The 20,928-nt window shown below is 48.6% G+C and overlaps 1 protein-coding gene across 1 annotated transcript; it reads left to right on the top strand.

Annotated features, from left to right (window-relative positions):
• Window positions 1–5,867: 5,867 nt before the first annotated feature.
• On the top strand, window positions 5,868–17,092 carry LOC144507652 (zona pellucida sperm-binding protein 3-like). The gene is made up of 10 exons (XM_078234809.1): window positions 5,868–5,951; window positions 13,006–13,152; window positions 14,325–14,516; window positions 15,508–15,623; window positions 15,711–15,814; window positions 15,906–16,083; window positions 16,171–16,297; window positions 16,378–16,466; window positions 16,549–16,670; window positions 16,956–17,092. The coding sequence occupies exons 1-10, from the start codon at window positions 5,868–5,870 to the stop codon at window positions 17,090–17,092; spliced, it is 1,296 nt and encodes a 431-aa protein (XP_078090935.1).
• The last annotated feature ends 3,836 nt before the right edge of the window (window positions 17,093–20,928 follow it).

Here is a 20,928-nt window from a genome sequence, read left to right as displayed (position 1 = left end):
ACGGGCGAGAGGACACGGTCTCGATTCGAGACCTGGCGCCCGCAGGGGATGTAGCAACTCCTGTCGCTCCCATACCCCCTGTCACGAACCCCCTTTCACTTCTTTCTTCCCCAGACGTGGCGCGGTCATCACCGGGACCAGTTATACTCCCATGTACAGCTTGCCTGAGACTCGGAGATCGGCGCCACCACAGAAGGTACCAGGATCCCCTGCATCACCGCCTCACCAGGGTCAACCGGCCCGGGAGTCCTCGAGGGGACAGCCGGACGCTGTTTTGGAGAGAACGCCACCGCAAGCACCTGCTCCGGTGTCGCAACCGGTGTTGAGGAGATCACAGCGACGGTGCGGTCCTCCAGACCATCTGGACTTGTGAATTTTGTATATATGTGATCTGTTTTCGCACCCCGCCGGCCTTTGTTTTTAAAGGAGGGGTGAATGTGGTGAACCATCGTTGGTTACCACTGTGGGGTTATTCCAATGTTACTGTTGGGTTAGGGTGTTGCCACTGTTGGGGTTGTTATAATGTTGTTGTTGGGTTAGGGTGTTTACACTGTGGCATTAATATACTTGTGGTGGATGCTGTTATGGCACATCCCAGTCGGGCCCCGCCTCCTGGGGAGAGGTATAAGACCCTCTGCTCAGGCGGGACCCCTCCAGTCTGTATTGGTGTACTCGTGTTAGATAGTTCCATTGTTTGTCAATAAAAGCCTTCAATCGCTGAAGCCTTGTACCTCGTGCTTGATTGTCGCGCATCAGATGCATCTGATTTCGCCCTGGCCGCCACACTTAACCAGGCGGGCAGGCCCGTCACATTTTTTTCCCGCACCCTCCAAGGCCCCGAAATTCGGCATTCAGCGGTGGAAAAGGAGGCCTAGGCCATTGTGGAGGCCGTCAGGCACTGGCGCCATTACTTGGCGGGAAAACGGTTCACCCTGATCACAGACCAGCGGTCCGTGGCGTTCATGTTTAACAACACGCAGAGGGGCAAGATCAAGAATGACAAGATCTTGCGGTGGAGAATTGAACTCTCCACCTATAACTACGACATCATGTACTGTCCAGGGAAACTCAATGAGCCCTCGGATGCCCTCTCGCGTGGAACATGCGCTAGTATACAGGAGGACCGTTTGCAGGCCCTCCATAATGACCTATGCCATCCTGGGGTCACTCGGCTCTACCACTTTATAAAAGCCCGCAACCTGCCTTACTCGGTGGAGGACGTCAGGTCAGTAACAAGGAGCTGTCGGGTTTGCGCGGAATGCAAACCGCACTTTTACCGACCTGACCGGGCACATTTAGTCAAGGCCACTCGTCCCTTCGAGAGACTGAGTGTCGATTTTAAGGGACCCCTTCCCTCAACAGATCGGAATGTGTACTTCCTCAATATCATTGACGAGTACTCTCGGTTCCCTTTTGTTGTTCCCTGCTCTGATACATCCGCTGCCGCGGTTATCAAGGCATTCCGTGATCTCTTTACCCTGTTCGGGTACCCCGGCTACATCCATAGCGACAGGGGCTCGTCGTTCATGAGCGATGACTTGAGGCAATGCCTGCTCTCATACGGGATTGCCTCTAGTAGGACCACGAGCTACAACCCTCGGGGTAACGGACAGGTGGAACGTGAGAATGCTATAGTCTGGAAGGCTGTCTTACTGGCGTTGAAGTCAAAAAGCCTTCCAGTCTCCTGTTGGCAAGAGGTGCTCCCTGATGCGCTCCATTCTATTCGATCCCTCCTCTGTACGGCAACCAATGCTACTCCCCACGAGAGGATGTTTTCATTCCCTCAGAAGTCTTCCTCGGGGACCTCATTACCGTCTTGGTTGACGGACTCAGGACCCGTCCTCCTGCGGCGACATGTAAGGGCCCGCAAGTCCGACCCATTGGTCGAACAGGTCCATCTCCTCCACGCCAACCCTCAGTATGCCTATGTGGCATACCCTGACGGGCGAGAGGATACGGTCTCGATCCGAGACCTGGCGCCAGCAGGGGACGTAGCAACCCCTGTCACTCCCATACCCCCTGTAACAAACCCTTTATCTCTTGTTTCTTCCCCGGACACGGCGCGGGCAGCATCGGGACCATTGCTTAACCATTTTACTCCCATTTACAGCTTGCCTGAGCCCAGAAGATGGTCGCCACTGCAGGGCGTGTCAGGATCCCATGGACTACCTTCACCTCAGGGTCAACCGGCCTGTGAGTCCGTGGAAGAACAGCTGGACGCCGCCTTGGGGAGAACGCCACCGCAAGTGCCTACAAGGTGCCACCGCCGGTATTGAGGAGGTCACAATGACGGTGCGGTCCCCCTGACCATCTGAACTTATAGACTACTGACACTTTATTCTGTTTTTGTACCCCGCCGGCCTTTGTTCTCAAAGGAGGGGTGAATGTGGTGAACCATCGTTGGTTCCCACTGGATAGTACTGAGCCAGGGTCTGGCCAGTACTACAAGGATGTACATATCTTACTGTTGGGTTGTGCTATTGTTGCTGTTGGGGTTAGGGTGGGGTTGTTACACCATTGTACTGTAGTGTTGTGGCACATCCCAGTCGGGCTCCGCCTCCTGGGAGAGGTATAAGAGTCCCTGCTCTGGCCGGGACCCCTTCAGTCTGGGATAGTGTATATAATTACTGGCTGCTTCATTACAGTAAATAAAAGCCTTTCATTTACCGAGCTTCGGGCCTCGTGTTTGAGTAGCGCATCACTTAGTTCGGCCGCACTTGGAATATAATGTTAAATTTTGGTTGCCACACTACTAGAAGGATGTGGAGGCTTTGGAGAGGGTACAGAAAAGATTTACCAGGATTCTGCCTGTTATGGAGGGCGTTAGCTATGAGGAGAAGTTGGAGAAACTTGGTTTGTTCTCACTGGAACGACAGAGGTTCAGGGGCGACCTGATAGAAGTCTACAAGATTGAGAAGCCTGGATAGTGTGGATAGTCAGAAGCTTTTTCCCAGGGTGGAAGAGTCAGTTATTCGGGGACACAGGTTTAAGGTGTGAGGGGCAAGGTTAAAGGACATGTATGAGGCAGATTTTTTACAGAGTAGTGAGGGCCTGGAACTCACTGCCGGGGGAAGTAGTGGAAGCGGATACGGGAGTGACTTCTAAGGGGGGTCTTGACAAATACATGACTAGGATGGGAATAAAGGGATATGGTCCCCGGAAGGGTAGGGGGTTTTAGTTCACTCGGGCAGCATAGTCGGTGCAGGCTTGGAGGGCCGAAGGGCCTGTTCCTGTGCTTTAATGTTCTTTGAATGGACTCCTTCTGCATTGTCGGAATTCTATACTCCTTATACCTACAGCTGTGACAAAATTTCTCTCTCCCACCCCCCAACTGACTCCATTTTGACATTTGCTAATGACGCTGCTGTAGGGGGTTAGAGCTCAAACCATGAGAGCGCAGGGAAGAGAATTGGTGACAGCAATCTCTCCATGTCAGTAAAACTGAGGAGAGAGTCATCGACTTCAGGAAGTGTAGTGGAGGACATGCCCCTGTCTACATCAACAGGAGTCAAGTGGGAATGCTTGAGAGCTTCAAGTTTCTAGGTGTTCAGATCCAGTCTCCTCCCCCCACTTTGGGGCAGAGAATTCCATTCTCTCAGAAGGAATTTCTACACTGTTTTAAATGGCCAGCCCTTTATCTTGGAGCTATGTCACCTTGCTCCAGATTCTCCTACGAGTGAAAACATCTCACTATCTCCCCTGTGAAGCCCCCTCAGCATCTTGTATATTTGAATAAGGGTCACCCTCACTCTTCCAAACTCCCAAGGAATAGAGGCCCAGAATACTTAATCTCGCTTGATAAGACAAACTTCTGATCCCAAGAATTTAGCCTGGTGAATCTCCTTTTGGACTGCCTTTTAAGGTTACTCTCTCTCCTTTTTTAGGAAAGGTGACCAGAATTGTATGCAGTATTCCAGGTGAGGCCTCCCCAACACCCTGTACAATTGTAACACATCCTCCCTATTTTTAAACTCCAACCCCTTTGCAATAATGGCCAAAATGCCATTTGCCTTAACTACTTGTTGAGCCTGCCTGCTAGCTTTTTGATTCATGCACTACAACACCCAGATCCCTCTGTACTTCTCTCGCCTGCAGTCTCTCTCCAATCTGCCTTTTCATTCCTCCTACTGAAGTGCATGACCTCACACTTCCCCACATGAAACGCCCTTTGCCCAGTCACCCAATCTATCTCTATCCTGCTGCAGAATCACCATCTCCTCATCACAACCTGCCCTTCCACCTATCTTATCAGCTAATTTAGACACCTCCCATTCTGTTCCTTCCTCCAGGTCATTAATGCAAATAGTGAACAATTGTGGGCCAAGAACTGATCCCTGTGGTACTCCACTGGTTATATCTTTCCTCTCTGACAAGGACCCATTTATTCCAACTCTGTTTTCTATGTGACAGCCAGTTTTCAACCCATGCGAACACACTCCCTTCAATTCCATGGGGTTGATAAATTCTGATGCCTGCTTTACCAGAACACAGCAAGCTTTGATAGTTTAACACATCGTTTGGACACAATGCCTGATGTAAAACTGCATGTTGCTATTCGCTCAGATATGTTTTCAAGACTTTTTTTTGCATTTCCAATTCTTTATTCTGCACACATTTTCAGATGTAGAGCAGCAATGTGACAGAATGGTGATAAATACGCAGACAAAGAGTTGAACAGAGAATCCCGACAGTGCAGAAGGAGACCATCGAGTTTGCACCGACTCTCTGACAGAGCATCTTAGCCAGCCCCCTCCCTCTCCCCTTCACAACATTTAAGAAGCATTTAGAGGAACGCTGCAAACACCATTGCAAACAACACGATGCAGGAAGTGCTGGAAAATGGGTCTGGAATTGTGCATGCATCATCACACAGGGCACCGCATCGAGAAGTAGCACGTGTTTCACCTTACTGAGTTAGTGGAAAAGTGTAGCAAAATACTCTGTCATTTTTCACAGATCAATTGGATAAGTTGTCCACGGATGTTGCCTCATGTGGCACAGTTGGCAAGAATGCCGAGATTTCTATGTTCTTCTTCCAATAATGCCAACTTTAATCTCCCCCGAACAATCCGCCTCCGCAAAGCTGTTCCCTGGAAAAGCTCTGTCTCAATGGAGTGTGGGTAGGAGAGTTTGATGCCCCAGCGCTGAACTGGACTGTGAACCCGTATTGTTTCCACATTTGTGCACTTTCTTCTAACAATCGGTGAGCAGTGATCACAGGAATATCCACGCCCCATATCGCCCTCCCAGGCAACAGCAGCCTGATATCTATTACAGTTAAAGCCCAATTCTGCACAGCTTTCAGTTCTTTCCAAGTTTGGGTGATTGTTGCTTTCACAAACAATAGCTTGTTATTTTCTACAAGATGGAGCAGCAATCCTCCATCTCAGGAATCACATTTCTTAAGGTTTGCAGCAGATTCTGAAAGACACGCTGGTTAGGGTGCATTGGCCGTGCTAAATTCTCCCTCAGTGTACCCGAACAGGTGCCGAACTATGGCGACGACGGGATTTTTCACAGTAACTTCATTGCAGTGTTAATGTAAGCCTACTTGTGTCACTAATAAATACACTTTAACTTTAAAAACTTAGATTCTGTATCTATTAAAGATAGTTTGATCCTGTTCAGTTCTTTATTTCACAGTCCATTGCTGCTTTTGCAAAGCCTGTCTCCAACAGGAGAAACTCTCTCAAAGAAAACACTCTAAATATATGCAGTAATGAAAATTCTAATTTCAGACTGAACTCTCATTGAATACTGCTGCTTTTTCTTTTGCAAACTCCCTTACAGTGAACTTAGTGACGATTGTGATCCTATCTCAAGGACGATGTGGTCTCTCTAAATGTGTCGCTCGATACCTGGTGTCCATGGCAGCGGCAGATCTACTGGTTATTACAGTTGATGTGATACTCGGACAGATTCCCATTGCTTACGCCGCACACTTCCTTTTTGTACAGAACATTAAATTGTGTAATATACATGGCGTCCTGCTTTATGCAATAACTGACTGTTCAGTCTGGTACACAGTTGCTTTTACCTTTGATCGATTTGTGACAATCTGTTGCCAGAAGCTGAAAGCAAAATATTGCACAGAGAGAACGGTGACTCCAGTTGTGGGAAGCGTGACGGTGCTGTTCTTATTGAAAAATACTTTCTGGTACTTTATTTTAACCAGTGAATATATGCTGTTTAACACGCCTTGGTTTTGTAACGTGTTAGACAGCTTTCTTCTTTCAAGGATATGGGGAGCAGTTGAAACAATACATTAAATTTTAACTCCATTTGTCCCTTTCTTGCTGATCCTGCTGCTCAATGCGCTGACTGTTAGACACATTCTGGTGTCGAGCGGGGCCTGGAGGAGACTCCGGCTCCACAGCAGTGGGAAGAATCCCAGTGATCCCAAAATCGAGAAGCGAAGAAAATCCATCATTTTACTCTTTGTCATCTGGGGAAATTTTATCTTGCTCTGGGTGATGTTTCTGGTGAATTCTATTTGCTTGCGAATGGCCATGATGCAAGATAATGGATCAATTAGCATTTCGGATGTCCTACAAGAAATCGGTTTCATGCTTCAGCTTTTGAGTTCTTGCACAAATACCTGCATTTATGCAGCAACTCAGAATAAATTCCGTAACGAATTGAAGTCTGTGCTGAAATATCCCATCACTCTCATCTTGAAATGTTGCTGGGGAAACAAATAGAAATTAAAACATGCCCAGAGCAAAACATCCCGCCACCGATTGCTGTTTCATTGTTAGCTTCAACAAATATGCAGCAATTTGACTTCATGCAAACAACTGGATAAATCATTCCAACCTTTAACATGTTAATAAAATAAGATAAACAAACAACTTTCCACCTGGATCAAATAATCTGCTTGTTCTTTCCATATTGTTATATTTTTATTCATTTATGGGATGTGGGAGTTGCCGGCTGGACCCAGCGTTTATTGTCCATCCCTCACTGCCCCCCATTTCAGAGGGCATTTGAGAGTCACCCACACACCTGTGGGTCTGGAGTCTCACGTAGGCCAGACCGGGTAAGGATGGCAGATTTCCTTCCCTAAAGGTCATTAGTGAACCAGATGGGTTTTTCCAACAATTGACAATCATTTCATGGTCATTGTTCGACGTTTAATTCCAGATTTTTATTGAATTCAAATTTCACCAGCGGCCGTGGTGGGATTTGAACCTGGGTCTCTGGATTACAAATCTAGTGACGATACCATTGTGCCACCGCCTTCCTCGGCATGTCCTTGTCGTAACGTGCAATGGATAAGACCCAGAGGTCTCAGCTAAAAACCATCCACGTGATAACTGAGCCACGATGAGGATTGGTGATTGTTGCATTGTGTCGATGCCATTTGTTCTCCAGATGGACAACTCCTCCAATGAATAGAGGGCAATCATTTCTTTTTGAATCAAGATTGACTTCACGGTATTGGCGATTGAAAAGTAACTTTATAATTTCACGCACACCCTGGGTGGGATTCTCCCAAACAGATTCTAAGAGCTGAATTTGTGTAAAAAGTAGAGTAAATCCCGTTGCTTTTTTCAGCGGGAGTTTCAAAATGAATCTCCCACACTCTGTGCATCACCAAGAGCCGGAGCGTCAATCGTGCTGAAAATCAGTGGACGGGGCCCATTCCCGCTGGAGAGGCCGGCAGCGTAGCACTGAGCGGGACACTGTGCCTGCTCCCATCATTCAGCGCCGAGATTGGCACATGCACAATAGGCCCGCACCGCCGGCCTCCCGATCACTGGCCAGCACAGCAACACCGCCCGCAATTGCTGGCCATGTGACCCTCCCCTCCCCACCCCCCGATCGCTGGCCTTCCGGACCCAGCTCCACCACCCCCCTCCCCCCTCCCAACCCACCCAATCGCTGGCCTTCCATAGAGCATAGAGCATAGAACATTACAGCGCAGAACAGGCCCTTCGGCCCACGATGTTGCACCGACCAGTTAAAAAAAAACTGTGACCCTCCAACCTAAAGCAATTTCTTTTCGTCCATGAACCTATCTACGGATCTCTTAAACGCCCCCAAACTAGGCGCATTTACTACTGATGCTGGCAGGGCATTCCAATCCCTCACCACCCTCTGGGTAAAGAACCTACCCCTGAGATCGGTTCTATAACTACCCCCCCTCAATTTAAAGCCATGCCCCCTCGTGCTGGATTTCTCCATCAGAGGAAAAAGGCTATCACTATCCACCCTATCTAAACCTCTAATCATCTTATATGTTTCAATAAGATCCCCTCTTAGCCGCCGCCTTTCCAGCGAAAACAATCCCAAATCCCTCAGCCTCTCCTCATAGGATCTCCCCTCCATACCAGGCAACATCCTGGTGAACCTCCTCTGCACCCTCTCCAAAGCCTCCACATCCTTCCTGTAATGTGGGGACCAGAACTGCACACAGTACTCCAAGTGCGGCCGCACCAGAGTTGTGTACAGTTGCAACATAACGCTACGACTCCTAAATTCAATCCCCCTACCAATAAACGCCAAGACACCATATGCCTTCTTAACAACCTTATCTACTTGATTCCCAACTTTCAGGGATCTATGCACACATACACCTAGATCCCTCTGCTCCTCCACACTATTCAAAGTCCTCCCGTTAGCCCTATACTCAACACATCTGTTATTCCTACCAAAGTGAATTACCTCACACTTCTCCGCATTAAACTCCATCCGCCACCTCTCGGCCCAACTTTGCAACCTGTCTAAGTCTTCCTGCAAACTACGACACCCTTCCTCACTGTCTACCACACCACCGACTTTGGTGTCATCAGCAAATTTGCTAATCCACCCAACTATACCCTCATCCAGATCATTAATAAATATTACAAACAGCAGTGGCCCCAAAACAGATCCCTGAGGTACACCACTTGTAACCGCACTCCATGATGAATATTTACTATCAACCACCACCCTCTGTTTCCTATCCGCTAGCCAATTCCTGATCCAATTTCCTAGATCACCCCCAATCCCATACATCTGCATTTTCTGCAGAAGCCTACCATGGTGAACCTTATCAAACGCCTTACTAAAATCCATATATACCACGTCCACTGCCTTGCCCCCATCCACCTCCTTGGTCACTTTCTCAAAAAACTCAATAAGGTTAGTAAGGCACGACCTACCTGCCACAAAACCATGCTGACTATCACCTATCAATTCATTACTCTCCAAATAACTATAAATCCTATCCCTTATAATTTTTTCCAACATCTTGCCGACAACAGAAGTGAGACTCACCGGTCTATAATTCCCGGGGAAGTCTCTGTTCCCCTTCTTAAACAATGGGACAACATTCGCTAACCTCCAATCTTCTGGTACTATACCAGAGGCCAACGACGACCTGAAGATCAGAGCCAGAGGCTCTGCAATCACTTCTCTTGCCTCCCAGAGAATCCTTGGATAAATCCCATCCGGACCAGGGGATTTATCTATTTTCAGACCCTCCAGAATATCCTGCACATCCTCCTTATCAACTGTAATACTGTCTATTCTACTCCCTTGCAACCCAGTGTCCTCCTCAGCTATATTCATGTCCCCTTGCGTGAACACCGAAGAGAAATATTGGTTCAATGCTTCACCAATCTCCTCCGGTTCCACACATAACTTCCCTCTGCCATCTATAACTGGCCCTAAACTTGCCCTAACCAACCTTCTGTTCTTGACATACCTATAGAACGCCTTAGGATTCTCTTTAACCCTATCCGCCAAAGTCTTCTCATGTCCCCTTTTAGCCCTTCTAAGCTCGCTCTTCAACTCCCTCTTAGCCAATCTAAAGCTTTCTAGTGCACTACCCGAGTGCTCACGTCTCCGGGGCCAGCCATGACCCCGATCCCACCATCCTCTCCCACCCACCATCCTCTCCCGCCCACCTTGATACCTCGATCCCCCCAACCCCTGCAGTCTCGATCCTCCCACACTACTTGTTCCCACTCTCCCAGCCCGGTCTTCCGATCGCACCCCTCCCCCACAGCACCGAACCTCCCCAGCAGGACGACCCCTTCCCATGCTGATGGCCAGCCCCATTCAGCCCTTCTCTCCCTCTGCTCACGATCCCTATGCAGAGTGGCAGCAGAACCCCCCCACTGATCTGCCACCCCCTCATGTGCCCTCTCAGTAGGTGCCACCTCCCTCTGTCCCCATCCCCGTGGCACTGCTCAATGTCCGGTGGGTTATGCCAAGGTGCATCCTTGGCACATTGGGGGCGGTGTGTGGTGGATGGTGGGTGGGGGGGTCAGGGGATTGGGATGGGGGTGCGGATCATTGGATGGTGGCAGAGAGGGAGAAACGCTTTGTCCGATTATTCATCCCAGCTCCCCACCCCCTCCCAATAACCAGTGTCCCCATGAGTCTGGATGGTGGCAACCCAACACCATCCCCGGTGCCACGCATGTCACCTCAATGGGTTGCCTACTGTGGTGGACCTCAGTTGTGCCTTTGTCCTATATGGACCACCGTTGTGTGTGCTTGTCATACCTGGACACATCCCCTTCCAGTTTGGGTCCTCCCCTCAGCACCTAGTATAAAGGTGGCTGTCTCCTCCCCCTTGTTCAGTCCAGGTCGGTTATTTGTTGGGATCTGCTCCTGATTCTGTTGTGAATAAAAGCCTACACTTATATTGGCATATCGGTAGTCTTTCGCCTTATTGATAGCGCATCACCTACCGTTAACAAACTGGCCACGGCAGGCAGGGGGAGCATACGGGTGGGAGCGCGGGGGTGCCCATTGTGGACCCTTGAGGCATAGACGTCGATGCTCCTTCTGCACTGCCTTCCAGGTATGTGTTTGAGTTCAGCCGCATGGACAGGGGCAGCCTCCTGACTATCACCAGCTGGGTTCCACGAGGTGGTGACCTTCCTATAATGTGGCGACCGGAACTGCACACAGTATTCTAGCTGTGGCCTCACCAAATCAAGACTTCCCAGCTTTTGTAATCTATCCCTGGAATGATAAAGGCAAGTGTCCCATATGCCTTTTTCACCACCCTACTAACATGCCCTTCCGCTTTCAGAGATCATTCCGATGGACGGTGGCAACCCGACACCATCCTCGGTGCCAAGTGTCACTTCAATGGGTTGTCCATCAGTCAGAACATTGAATACAGGAGTTGGGACGTCTTATTGAAGTTGTACAAGACATTGGTAAGGCCATACTTGGAATACTGTGTGCAGTTCTGGTCACCCTATTATAGAAAGGATATTATTAAACTAGAAGGAGTGCAGAAAAGATTTACTAGGATGCTACCAGGACTTGATGGTTTGGGTTATAAGGAGAAGCTGGATAGACTGGGACATTTTTCTCTGGAGAGTAGGAGGCTGAGGGGGTGATCTTGTAGAGGTCTATAAAATAATGAGGGGCACAGATCAGCTCGATAGTCAATATATTTTCCCAAAGGTAGGGGAGTCTAAAACTAGAGGGCATAGGTTTAAGGTGAGAGAGGAGAGATACAAAAGTGTCCAGAGGGGCAATGGAGTGGTAACTAGGGGGCATAATTATAGGGTTCATGGTGGGAGATATAGGAAGGATGTCCGAGGTAGGTTTTTTACTCAGAGAGTGGTTGGGGTGTGGAATGGACTGCCTGCAGTGATAGTGGAGTCAGAAACTTCAGGAACATTTAAGAAGCTATTGGATAGGCATATAGAGTACTTCGGGATGATAGGGAGGAAATAGCTTGATCTGGGTTTCAGACAAAGCTCGGCACAACAACGTGGGCCGAAGGGCCTGTTCTGTGCTGTACTGTTCTATGTTCTATGTTCTAAACTCCATTTGCCATTTTTCAGCCCAGCTTTGCATCCTATCTATGTCTCTTTGCAGCCTACAACAGCCCTCCACCTCATCCACTACTCCACCAATTTGGTGTCATCAGCAAATTTACTGATCCACCCTTCAGCCCCCTCCTCTAAGTCATTAATAAAAATCACAAAGAGCAGAGGACCAAGCACTGATCCCTGTGGCACTCCGCTAGCAACCTGCCTCCAGTCCGAAAATTTCCCATCCACCACCACCCTCTGTCTTCGATCAGATAGCCAGTTACCTATCCAATCGGCCAACTTTCCCTTTATCCCACACCTCCTTACTTTCATCATAAGCCGACCATGGGGGACCTTATCAAACGCCTTACTAAAATCCATGTATATGACATCAACTGCCCTACCTTCATCAAATCACTTAGTTACCGCCTCAAAAAATTCAATCAAATTTGTGAGGCACGACTTGCCCTTCATGAATCCGTGCTGACTATCCCGGATTAATCCGCATCTTTCTAAATGGTCGTAAATCCCATCCCTCAGGACCTTTTCCATCAATTTACCAACCACCGAAGTAAGACTAACCGGTCTATAATTAGCAGGGTCATTTCTATTCCCTTTCTTAAACAGAGGAACAACATTCGCCACTCTCTTTGTGTAACTAACGCAGTGAGTTACACAAAGTGCGACAAGTGTCAGGTGAAGGTCCAACACTGTGCTATTGAACACTTCAGGATATTGAATGTGATGATCAGCCATGATCAAAATGAATGGTGGAACAGCCTCAAGGGGCCGAATGGCCTACTCCTGCTTCCAGTTTCGATGTTTCCACATCAAGGATTTCATCAAAACAGAAAAACTCAGAAAAGATAAAGAATTGATATGAAATGGTGTTAAAGAGTGGAGGAGATAGGGATTGAGGATTGATCCAGTATCATAGAGAATGGGATTGGAAAGGTACAACAGGAGTAGATGGGATAACTAGAGATAAGGAAGGAATATGGACAAAGAGAGGAAAAGACTTTGGACACTGGCTTGAACTTTCTATTGAGTACACTGTATTCAATGCTCACAATGTGCTCTGCTCTACATTGGGGAGTTCAGATACAGACTGGGTTTCCGCTTTGAGGAACACATCCATTCCTTCCACAGACATGACCCTGAGCTTCCTGTGGTTTGTCATGTCAATCCTCCACCTTGCTGGCACTCTGACCTTTCTGTCCTTGTCCTGCGACAGGGTTGGAATGAAGCTCAACGCAAACTGGAGGAACAGCAGCTCCTCTTTCGAATGGACTCTCGGCAGCATTCTGGACTCAGCTCTGAGTTCAACAATTTCACATCAGACTCTCCACCTTCATTCCGGCTTTTCTGCTGCTTTCATTTGGTCTCATTTCTTTCTTTATTCCTTCCTGTTATATTCTGACAGTTACTAGGCAACCAGTCACACCTGGAGACATCTGGGGCACAATTGTCCCCCCAAAAAAGTTGAAGTTGATTTATTAGTGTCACAAGTAGGCTGACATTAACACTGCAATGAAGTTACTGTGAAAATCCGCTAGTTGCCACACTCTGGCGCCTGTTCGGGTACACTGAGGGAGAATTTAGCATGGCCAAAGCACCCTAACCAGCACGTCTTTCAGGCAGTGAGAGGAAACCTCAGCACCCGGAGGAAACCCACGCAGATACGGGGAGAACGTGCAGACTCTGCACAGACACTGACCCAAGCTGGAAATTGAACCTCGGCCCCTGGCACTGTGAGGTAGCAGTGCTAACGACTGTGCCAGCGTGCCAGTGCCCAATGGTCAGGAATATGGGCGCAATATATCCTCATGAACCTGCTCCTGGGCCTGGCGAGACGCACCATCAATAGGTCCAGGCAGCGGGCGATCGACGGGGCCGTCCATCTCGACTGTCTGCCCCTCTACCGCGGCTACATTCGCGGCCAGGTGTCTCTGGAGAGGGAGCATGCGGTGTCCACGGGCGCGGTTGACGCCTTCCGCGACCGCTGGGCGCCGCAGGGGCTGGGGTGTGTTATCGACCCCGATAATCACCTTTTGGTTTGACGTTTTAAGTTTCCTTTCGACTTTGATTTTGGTTCGGGCTGTTCCCCCTTCCTTTTGGGGAGCCGCCCCTTTTACTTTGTCCCTAAGTTAATTTGAGTTCGTTTACTTGATTGGTGCCGAAAAAGCTACTTGATTGGTGCCGAAAAAGCTACTTGATTGGTATCAAAAGAAATGAGTAATTGGTTCAATTGTTGTTATTGATTCTGGAATAATTGCTGTCAGCTGAGTGTGGGCTGTGTGTATAAAAGGTGTCGCTTGGTGCCTGAAGGGATGGTTCAGTTGTTTGGGATGATGGGGGATTTTGGAGTGAGGGGTTTCTTCCCAGTGCTGGTGTTAGTTGGAGCTGTTTGTTGCTCTGATACTTGGCAACAGTTTCCAGGCCACAGGTTTCCATGGATAATAGTCAAAGCCACCCCTCGGCCTCAGACATTCCCTCCTCCTGGGCCTCCCTTTGATTCCCATTTCTGAGGGTCAAGGTGTGTCTCCAGTGCAGAGTGTGAGGGTGCAGTGTGGAGAGGACAAGCTGCTGGTCAGGGTCCAGCTGGATTTATTTGGAACCAGGCACCTGGTTAAAGCTGCTGATCTGACCCTGGGGACAGCAGGTTGTCGGCCAACCAGGATCTACTCTCAGAACCACACCGTCCTCTTTGACTATGGACTCCATGAGTGTGGCAGCAGATTGCAGGTAATGTGAATCCTCAAACTTTGCCTCTGAGCTGGGGCTGTAGGTTGTTCCCCACTCTTCACTCCAGCACTTGGTGAGATGTCATTGATATTGAGGAGATAGCTGTCTCCTGCTTTATAAACCCCAAATTAGCTTTCTATTCAGGATTGTGCTTTACTTTCACTGGTCTGAGTCTCTCCAACCCCATTGTTCTGGAAGCTTCTCTTTGCTTCCTCCAAGCTTTCCCTATTTTGAGAATTTTTCAGTTTGATTTCCCCTCATTCACATCAACTCAACTGAGGGTTGAGTTTCAGTCCACTTTTTAATCCAATTGGGTTAAATCTGAATGAAATAGGAATTGAGATCGATTGGACTAAAGAGGAACTCTACACTTCCCACTTTCCCAGTCATTGGAATAAATGGGGCTCTGATTACAAACTGTTCTGTTGCTATGTTCCAAATTGCTGACAACTTGTGGCTCCTTTTCCTGTTAACTGAAGCTTTTATTGAATCACTTCCCTGTTAATTGATTCTGGTCTTGTGCTCATGATCTCTCCTTGCAGGAAGGGCTGAGGTTGCATAGCAACACTGCTAACCAGATGAGGCCCTTCAGCCTGTTCCCCAGTCATTATGATCAGGACTGAGCTTCCCACAGCCTCCATGTTCCTGTCCTCACAACATGATTCCCTCAATGGCCAAAAATAAATGCCTCTGTCCTGAATATCCTCAGTGAGTGGCCATTCCCAGCTCTCAGGGGCTGGAGAGAATTCCAAAGATTCATCAGCTGCTGAATGAAGAAATTCCTCATCACATTAAATCCTAAATGACTGACCCCTGACTTGAGAAGACTCCCTGCTAACAGAATCTCCAGCTTGGGGGAAGCAGCCTCTTCACACTGACCCTGTCAATCCTCCTGAAGAATTGTTTTAATGGGATGAGTTCATTGTTAACCCCAGTGTAGAACATTCTCATTTCAGATCAGTTCTTCATTCCTTAAGCTGCTGTCTTTCAGATGACTGGAGATTTCCTGATCTACAGCACCCACCTGAGCCACAGCCCAGAGTATCATGGATCTGTTATTGTGAGAACCAATGGAGCGGTCGTTCCCATTGAGTGTCGTTATTTTAGGTGAGAATCTTTACTCGATTGTCAATAAGATCTCCAGCTGCTAGTGACCTCTGACCTTGTCCTAAAATGCCTGCATTGTCTTTCCAGGAAGGGCAATGTGAGCAGTAACCCCATCAAGCCCACCTGGATCCCATTCAGCTCCACCAGGTCTGGAGAAGGGCATCTGTCATTCTCACTGCGCCTAATGAATGGTATGTGATGGGTGGATGGGGAGTGATTTCCTGTCCTCACTCACTGGGAGTTACACCCACTGTCTCCAACCCTTGTCCTCTTGTCCTTCAGGTGACTGGCTTACAGAGCGCACTTCGACTGTCTACTACCTGGGTGAGCTCATTCACATTGAGGCCTCTGTTTCAATGAGCAACCACATGGCCCTGAAGCTCTACATTGACCGCTGTGTAGCTGCATTGAGGCCAGACAAGGACTCCAGCCCGAGATACAGCATCATTGACTACAATGGGTAAGGAGCTCTCTGCTTTCTGCAGCTGCTCCCATCTCAATGGCTTTTCTGGATTCACTTCTTGTCCCTTTTTCCATCTTTCTTCAGCTGCCTCCTGGACAGCAAAGCTGAGGACTCCTTTTCAACCTTTGTGTTGCCAGGAGACGAGCGGGAGTCGGACAAACTCCGCTTTGACCTGGATGCCTTCCGTTTCTTTGGAGATGAGCGTTCCTTGGTAAGGGGAAGCTGATCATTGGGGTCTCCATGTTGGGAGGGAGTCACTAAATAACCACTTGTGTTGAATGTGTCCCTCAGATTTTCATCACCTGTCACCTGAAAGTTGTTCCAGTGGATCGGAGAGATTCCAGGAACAAAGCTTGTACTTTGCAGAAGATGCAGAATGTGTAAGTTCCCCCTCTCTCCCTCAGGGATGTGTTTGTGTGGAGAAGTGATGCACAACCTGGTTGACTGATTTCTCTTGTTTAGCTGGACCCCATTGGAGGAATCGAGCTTTGACATTTGTGCCTGTTGCCATGTGGGGAACTGTGGGGCCACAAGGGATTTGGGATTTGGATCCAGAGGAAGGAGAGATCTTGTAGCTGAAGCTGGTAGGACATTGATCCTCTAGATGTGGGAGCTTCCCCCTTTCCCCTCTCTAACTGGAATGGTTGATATTGCAGAGAGTGAAGCTGGATTGAAGTGGGAGGCTGAGGCCTCACTTGGACCCCTGCTCATTCTGGATACTGATGGAACCAACCTGGCAACAGCCTCCCTGAATGGGGCTGAGGGAAGGATACAGGAGAGGTCTCCAGGGGGTGAGTTGGCTGACTGCTGGTTTCCATTTCCCCCTCAGTGTTAGCTTCAGTAACCATTGGTTTCTCATTGCTTTGTAGGTGTGGAGTCTGAGGTGGTCCTGATTGTGACCCTGACTGTGACAGCTGTCTCTCTGATCTCTGCTTCATTGATCACCTTGTTCCTGTACAGGAAACACAAACAAACTCTGTTCAACCAGTCATCAAATGATCAATAAAGCACTCAGTCCTTGTTTCTAGTGTCTGGGAGCTGATTGGTCAATGCATCCTCCACATGTTAGCCAATAGCTCCATGAGACTGGTGGCTGGGGTGAGCCAATCCCAGCAGAACTAGGCCTGCTGAATGATTGGTTTACTGAGGGTTGAGAGAGAAACACTAACTCTGGATTTGATGGGGCTGCTGCTGGTTTTCTGTCTGTTTCGGAGCCCAGAGTGGGGGAGGCGGTGTGATCAGGTCTGGGGATGTCCTTGTGGAGCTGAGCCTGGCTGTGGCTGCCTCCTTCTCTCCCATGGTGATGCTCACCCCCGGGAGAGGGACAGACTGTATTTTGGAATGTTTGGGCTTTGCTGGACCCAGTGGGTGTTGCTCACACTGCAAACAGAATGTGAATTTGATCAAAATCATTCTGCATTTGTTCAAGTTCTGATTTGGTGATTGCCTCTCTCTGATCAGCCAGTTAACTAAGGCCCGTCTATTGTGGGGAATAGTGTGTATGCAACTCAAACAGAAGGTGATCACGTGAGCTAGTGTGGCTTTCAGTGGATGGGACTGAACTGTCCTTCATTGGAGTTCACTGAGTGGATATGGACTTTCAGAATCTCAACCCTGTTCAGGACAGAGCAGCTCATTGATTGACATCCCTGCCACACTCTCCCTGCACCGCTGACAGTGGCAGCAGTTTGTACCATCGACAAGATGTGCTGCTATTCACCAAGCTTCCTTAGACAGCACCTTCCAGACCCACAATCCGTACTTAACGGACAAAGACAGCATTCGCATTCCCACCCTCCCCCTCCTCTAACCTAAAAATAAAGACTCGGTGTGAGAGCAGGTGAGTTTTTTTCTTCTTTTTCTCTTTTGTTTCTTAGTAAGGGAAGTTAGCAGGGATGTCAGTGCAATGTTCCTCCTGTGGGATGTTTGAGGTGAGGGACACCATTAGTGTCCCAGCTGAGTACCCCTGTAGGAAGTGCACCCAATTCCAGCTCCTTGAAGACCGTGTTAGGGATCTGGAGCTGGAACTGGATGAACTCAGGATCATTCGGGAGGCAGAGACAGTTATAGATATGCGGCATGGTAGCACAGCGGTTAGCACTGCTGCTTCACAGCTCCAGGGTCCCAGGTTCAATTCCCGGCTCGGGTCACTGTCTGTGTGGAGTTTGCATGTTCTCCTTGTGTCTGCGTGGGTTTCCTCCGGGTGCTCTGGTTTCCTCCCACAGTCCAAAGATGTGTGGGTTAGGTTGATTGGCCAGGTTAAAAAAAAAATTGCCCCTTAGAATCCTAAAATGCGTAGGTTAGAGGGATTAGCAGGTAAATATGTGGGGGTAGGGCCTGGGTGGGATTGTGGTCGGTGCAGACTTGATGGGCCGAATGGCCGCCTCCTGCACTGTAGGGTTTCTTCTATGATAAAAGCTACAGGGAGGTTCATACTCCTAGGAATAAGGATACTTGGGTGACTGTTAGAAGGGGTAAGAAGCAGTCAGTGCAGTGATCCCCTGTGGCCGTTCCTCTGTATAACAAGTGTACCATTTTGGATACTGTTGTGGAGGACAACTTACCAGGGGTAAGCCATGGGGTACAGATCTCTGGCACAGAGGCTGTCCCTGTTGCTCAGAAGGGAAAGGGGGGGGAGGAGTAGAGCATTAGTCATTGGGGACTCCATAGTTAGGGGGACAGATAGGAGATTCTGTGGGAGCGAGAGAGACTCGCGGTTGGTGTGGTGCCTCCCAGGTGCCAGAGTCCGTGATGTCTCGGATCGTGATTTCGGGATCCTTAAGGGAGAGGGGGACCAGCCCCAAGTTGTGGTTCACATAGGCACCCAAGACATAGGTAGGAAAAGAGATGGGGATGTAAGGCAGAAATTCAGGGAGTTAGGGTGGAAGCTTAGAGTGAGAACAAATAGAGTTGTTATCTCTGGTTTGTTACCCGTGCCACGTGCTAGCGAGGAGAGGAATAGGGAGAGAGCAGCTGAACACGTGGCTACAGGAATGGTGCAGGAGGGAAGGATTCAGATTCCTGGACAATTGGGGCTCATTCTGGGGTAGGTGGGACCTCGACAAACAGGATGGTCTTCACCTGGACCAGAGGGGTACCAATGTCCTGGGGGGGAAATTTGCTAATGCTCTTCGGGAGGGTTTAAACTAATTCGGCAGGGGGATGGGAACCTGGATTGTTGCTCCAGGAGGATGTGAGTGGTGAGGTCATGAATCGGGTTTCAAGGTTGCAGGAGTGTACCGGCAGGCAGGAAGGTGGTTTGAAGTGTGTCTACTTCAACGCCAGGAGCATCCAGAATAAGGTGGGTGAACTTGCAGCATGGGTTGGTGCCTGGGACTTCAATGTTGTGGCCATTTCGGAGACATGGATAGAGCAGGGACAGGAATGGTTGCTGCAGGTTCCGGGGTTTAGATATTTCAGTGAGATCAGGGAAGGTGGTAAAAGAGGGGGAAGTGTGGCATTGCTAGTCAAGGACAGTATTACGGTGGCAGAAAGAATGTTTGAGGACTCGTCTACTGAGGTAGTTTGGGCTGAGGTTAGAAACCGAAAAGGAGGTCACCCTGTTGGGAGTTTTCTATAGGTCTCCAAAAAGTTCCAGAGATGTCGAGGAAAGGATTGCAAAGATGATTCTGGATAGGAGTGAAAATAACAGGGTGTTTGTTATGGGGGACTTTAACTTTACAAATATTGACTGGAAACGCTATAGTTCGAGTACTCTAGATGGGTCAGTTTTTGTCCAATGTTTGCAGGCGGGTTTCCTGACACAGTATGTAGATAGACCAACAAGAGGCGAGGCCACATTGGATTTGGTACTGGGTAATGAACCAGGCCAGGTGTTAGATTTGGAGGTAGGTGAGCACTTTGGCGATAGTGACCACAATTCGGTTACGTTTACTTTAGTGATGGAAAGGGATAGGTATATACCACAGGGCAAGTGTTATAGCTGGAGGAAAGGAAATTATGATGCGATTAGGTGAGATTTAGGATGCAAAGGATGGGGGAGAAATCTGCAGGGGATGGGCACAATTGAAATGTGGAGCTTGCTCAAGGAACAGCGACTGCGTGTCCTTGATAAGTATGTACCTGTCAGGCAGGGAGGAAGTGGTCAAGCGAGGGAACCGTGGTTTACTAAAGAAGTTGAATCTCTTGTGAAGAGGAAGGAGACTTAGTAAAGATGAGACGTGAAGGCTCAGTTAGGGCACCTGAGTTGCAAGTTAGCCAGGAAGGACCTGAAGAGAGCTAAGAAGTGCCAGGAGGGGACATGATAAGTCTTTGGCAGGTAGGATCAAGGAAAACCCTAAAGCTTTTTATAGGTATGTCAGGAATAAAAGAATGACTAGGGTAAGATTAGGGCCAGTCAAGGACAGTAGTGGGAAGTTGTGCGTGGAGTCCGAAGAGATAGGAGAGGTGCTAAATGAATATTTTTCGTCAGTATTCACACAGGAAAAAGACAATGTTGTCGAAGAGAATACTGAGATACAGACTATTGGACTAGATGGGATTGACGTTGTAGTAGGTAAAAAATACCTGAGGCTGGTATGTGTCAAAATAGAGTAGGCTTTATTCTCAAGCTTGTGGGAGAACCTGAGCCCTTGAAAGCAGAAGCCAAAATTCTCTCTGAACATGGAAAAGTGGGGATATATATACATTATGGCTCCCAGCACCAGTCACAACACAAACACTGGTCTGGTCATGAATCAAAGTCCATACAACTGTCCTTGATCATGAAGCACGATGCATCTGACCATAAATCAGAGTGTATCTGATTCTCAGGTCACGAAGCACCAGTCTCTGGCAGCTGTAGTCACGATGTAGTCTCTGGTTTCCTGCTCCTCCGTGGCT

This window comes from Mustelus asterias, chromosome 19, assembly GCF_964213995.1.
Source record: "Mustelus asterias chromosome 19, sMusAst1.hap1.1, whole genome shotgun sequence".
NCBI lineage: Eukaryota > Metazoa > Chordata > Chondrichthyes > Carcharhiniformes > Triakidae > Mustelus > Mustelus asterias.
This window is presented reverse-complemented; position numbering and strand designations above follow the sequence as displayed.

Excerpts from the sequence above, each read along its gene's own strand:
- LOC144507652 (XM_078234809.1), top strand. The coding sequence starts at position 5,868 with ATGGCAGCGGCAGATCTACTGGTTATTACAGTTGATGTGATACTCGGA. Across the intron at positions 14,517-15,507 it reads AGTGTGGCAGCAGATTGCAG|ATGACTGGAGATTTCCTGAT; the intron begins GTAATGTGAATC and ends GCTGTCTTTCAG. Across the intron at positions 16,298-16,377 it reads TTGGAGATGAGCGTTCCTTG|ATTTTCATCACCTGTCACCT; the intron begins GTAAGGGGAAGC and ends TGTGTCCCTCAG.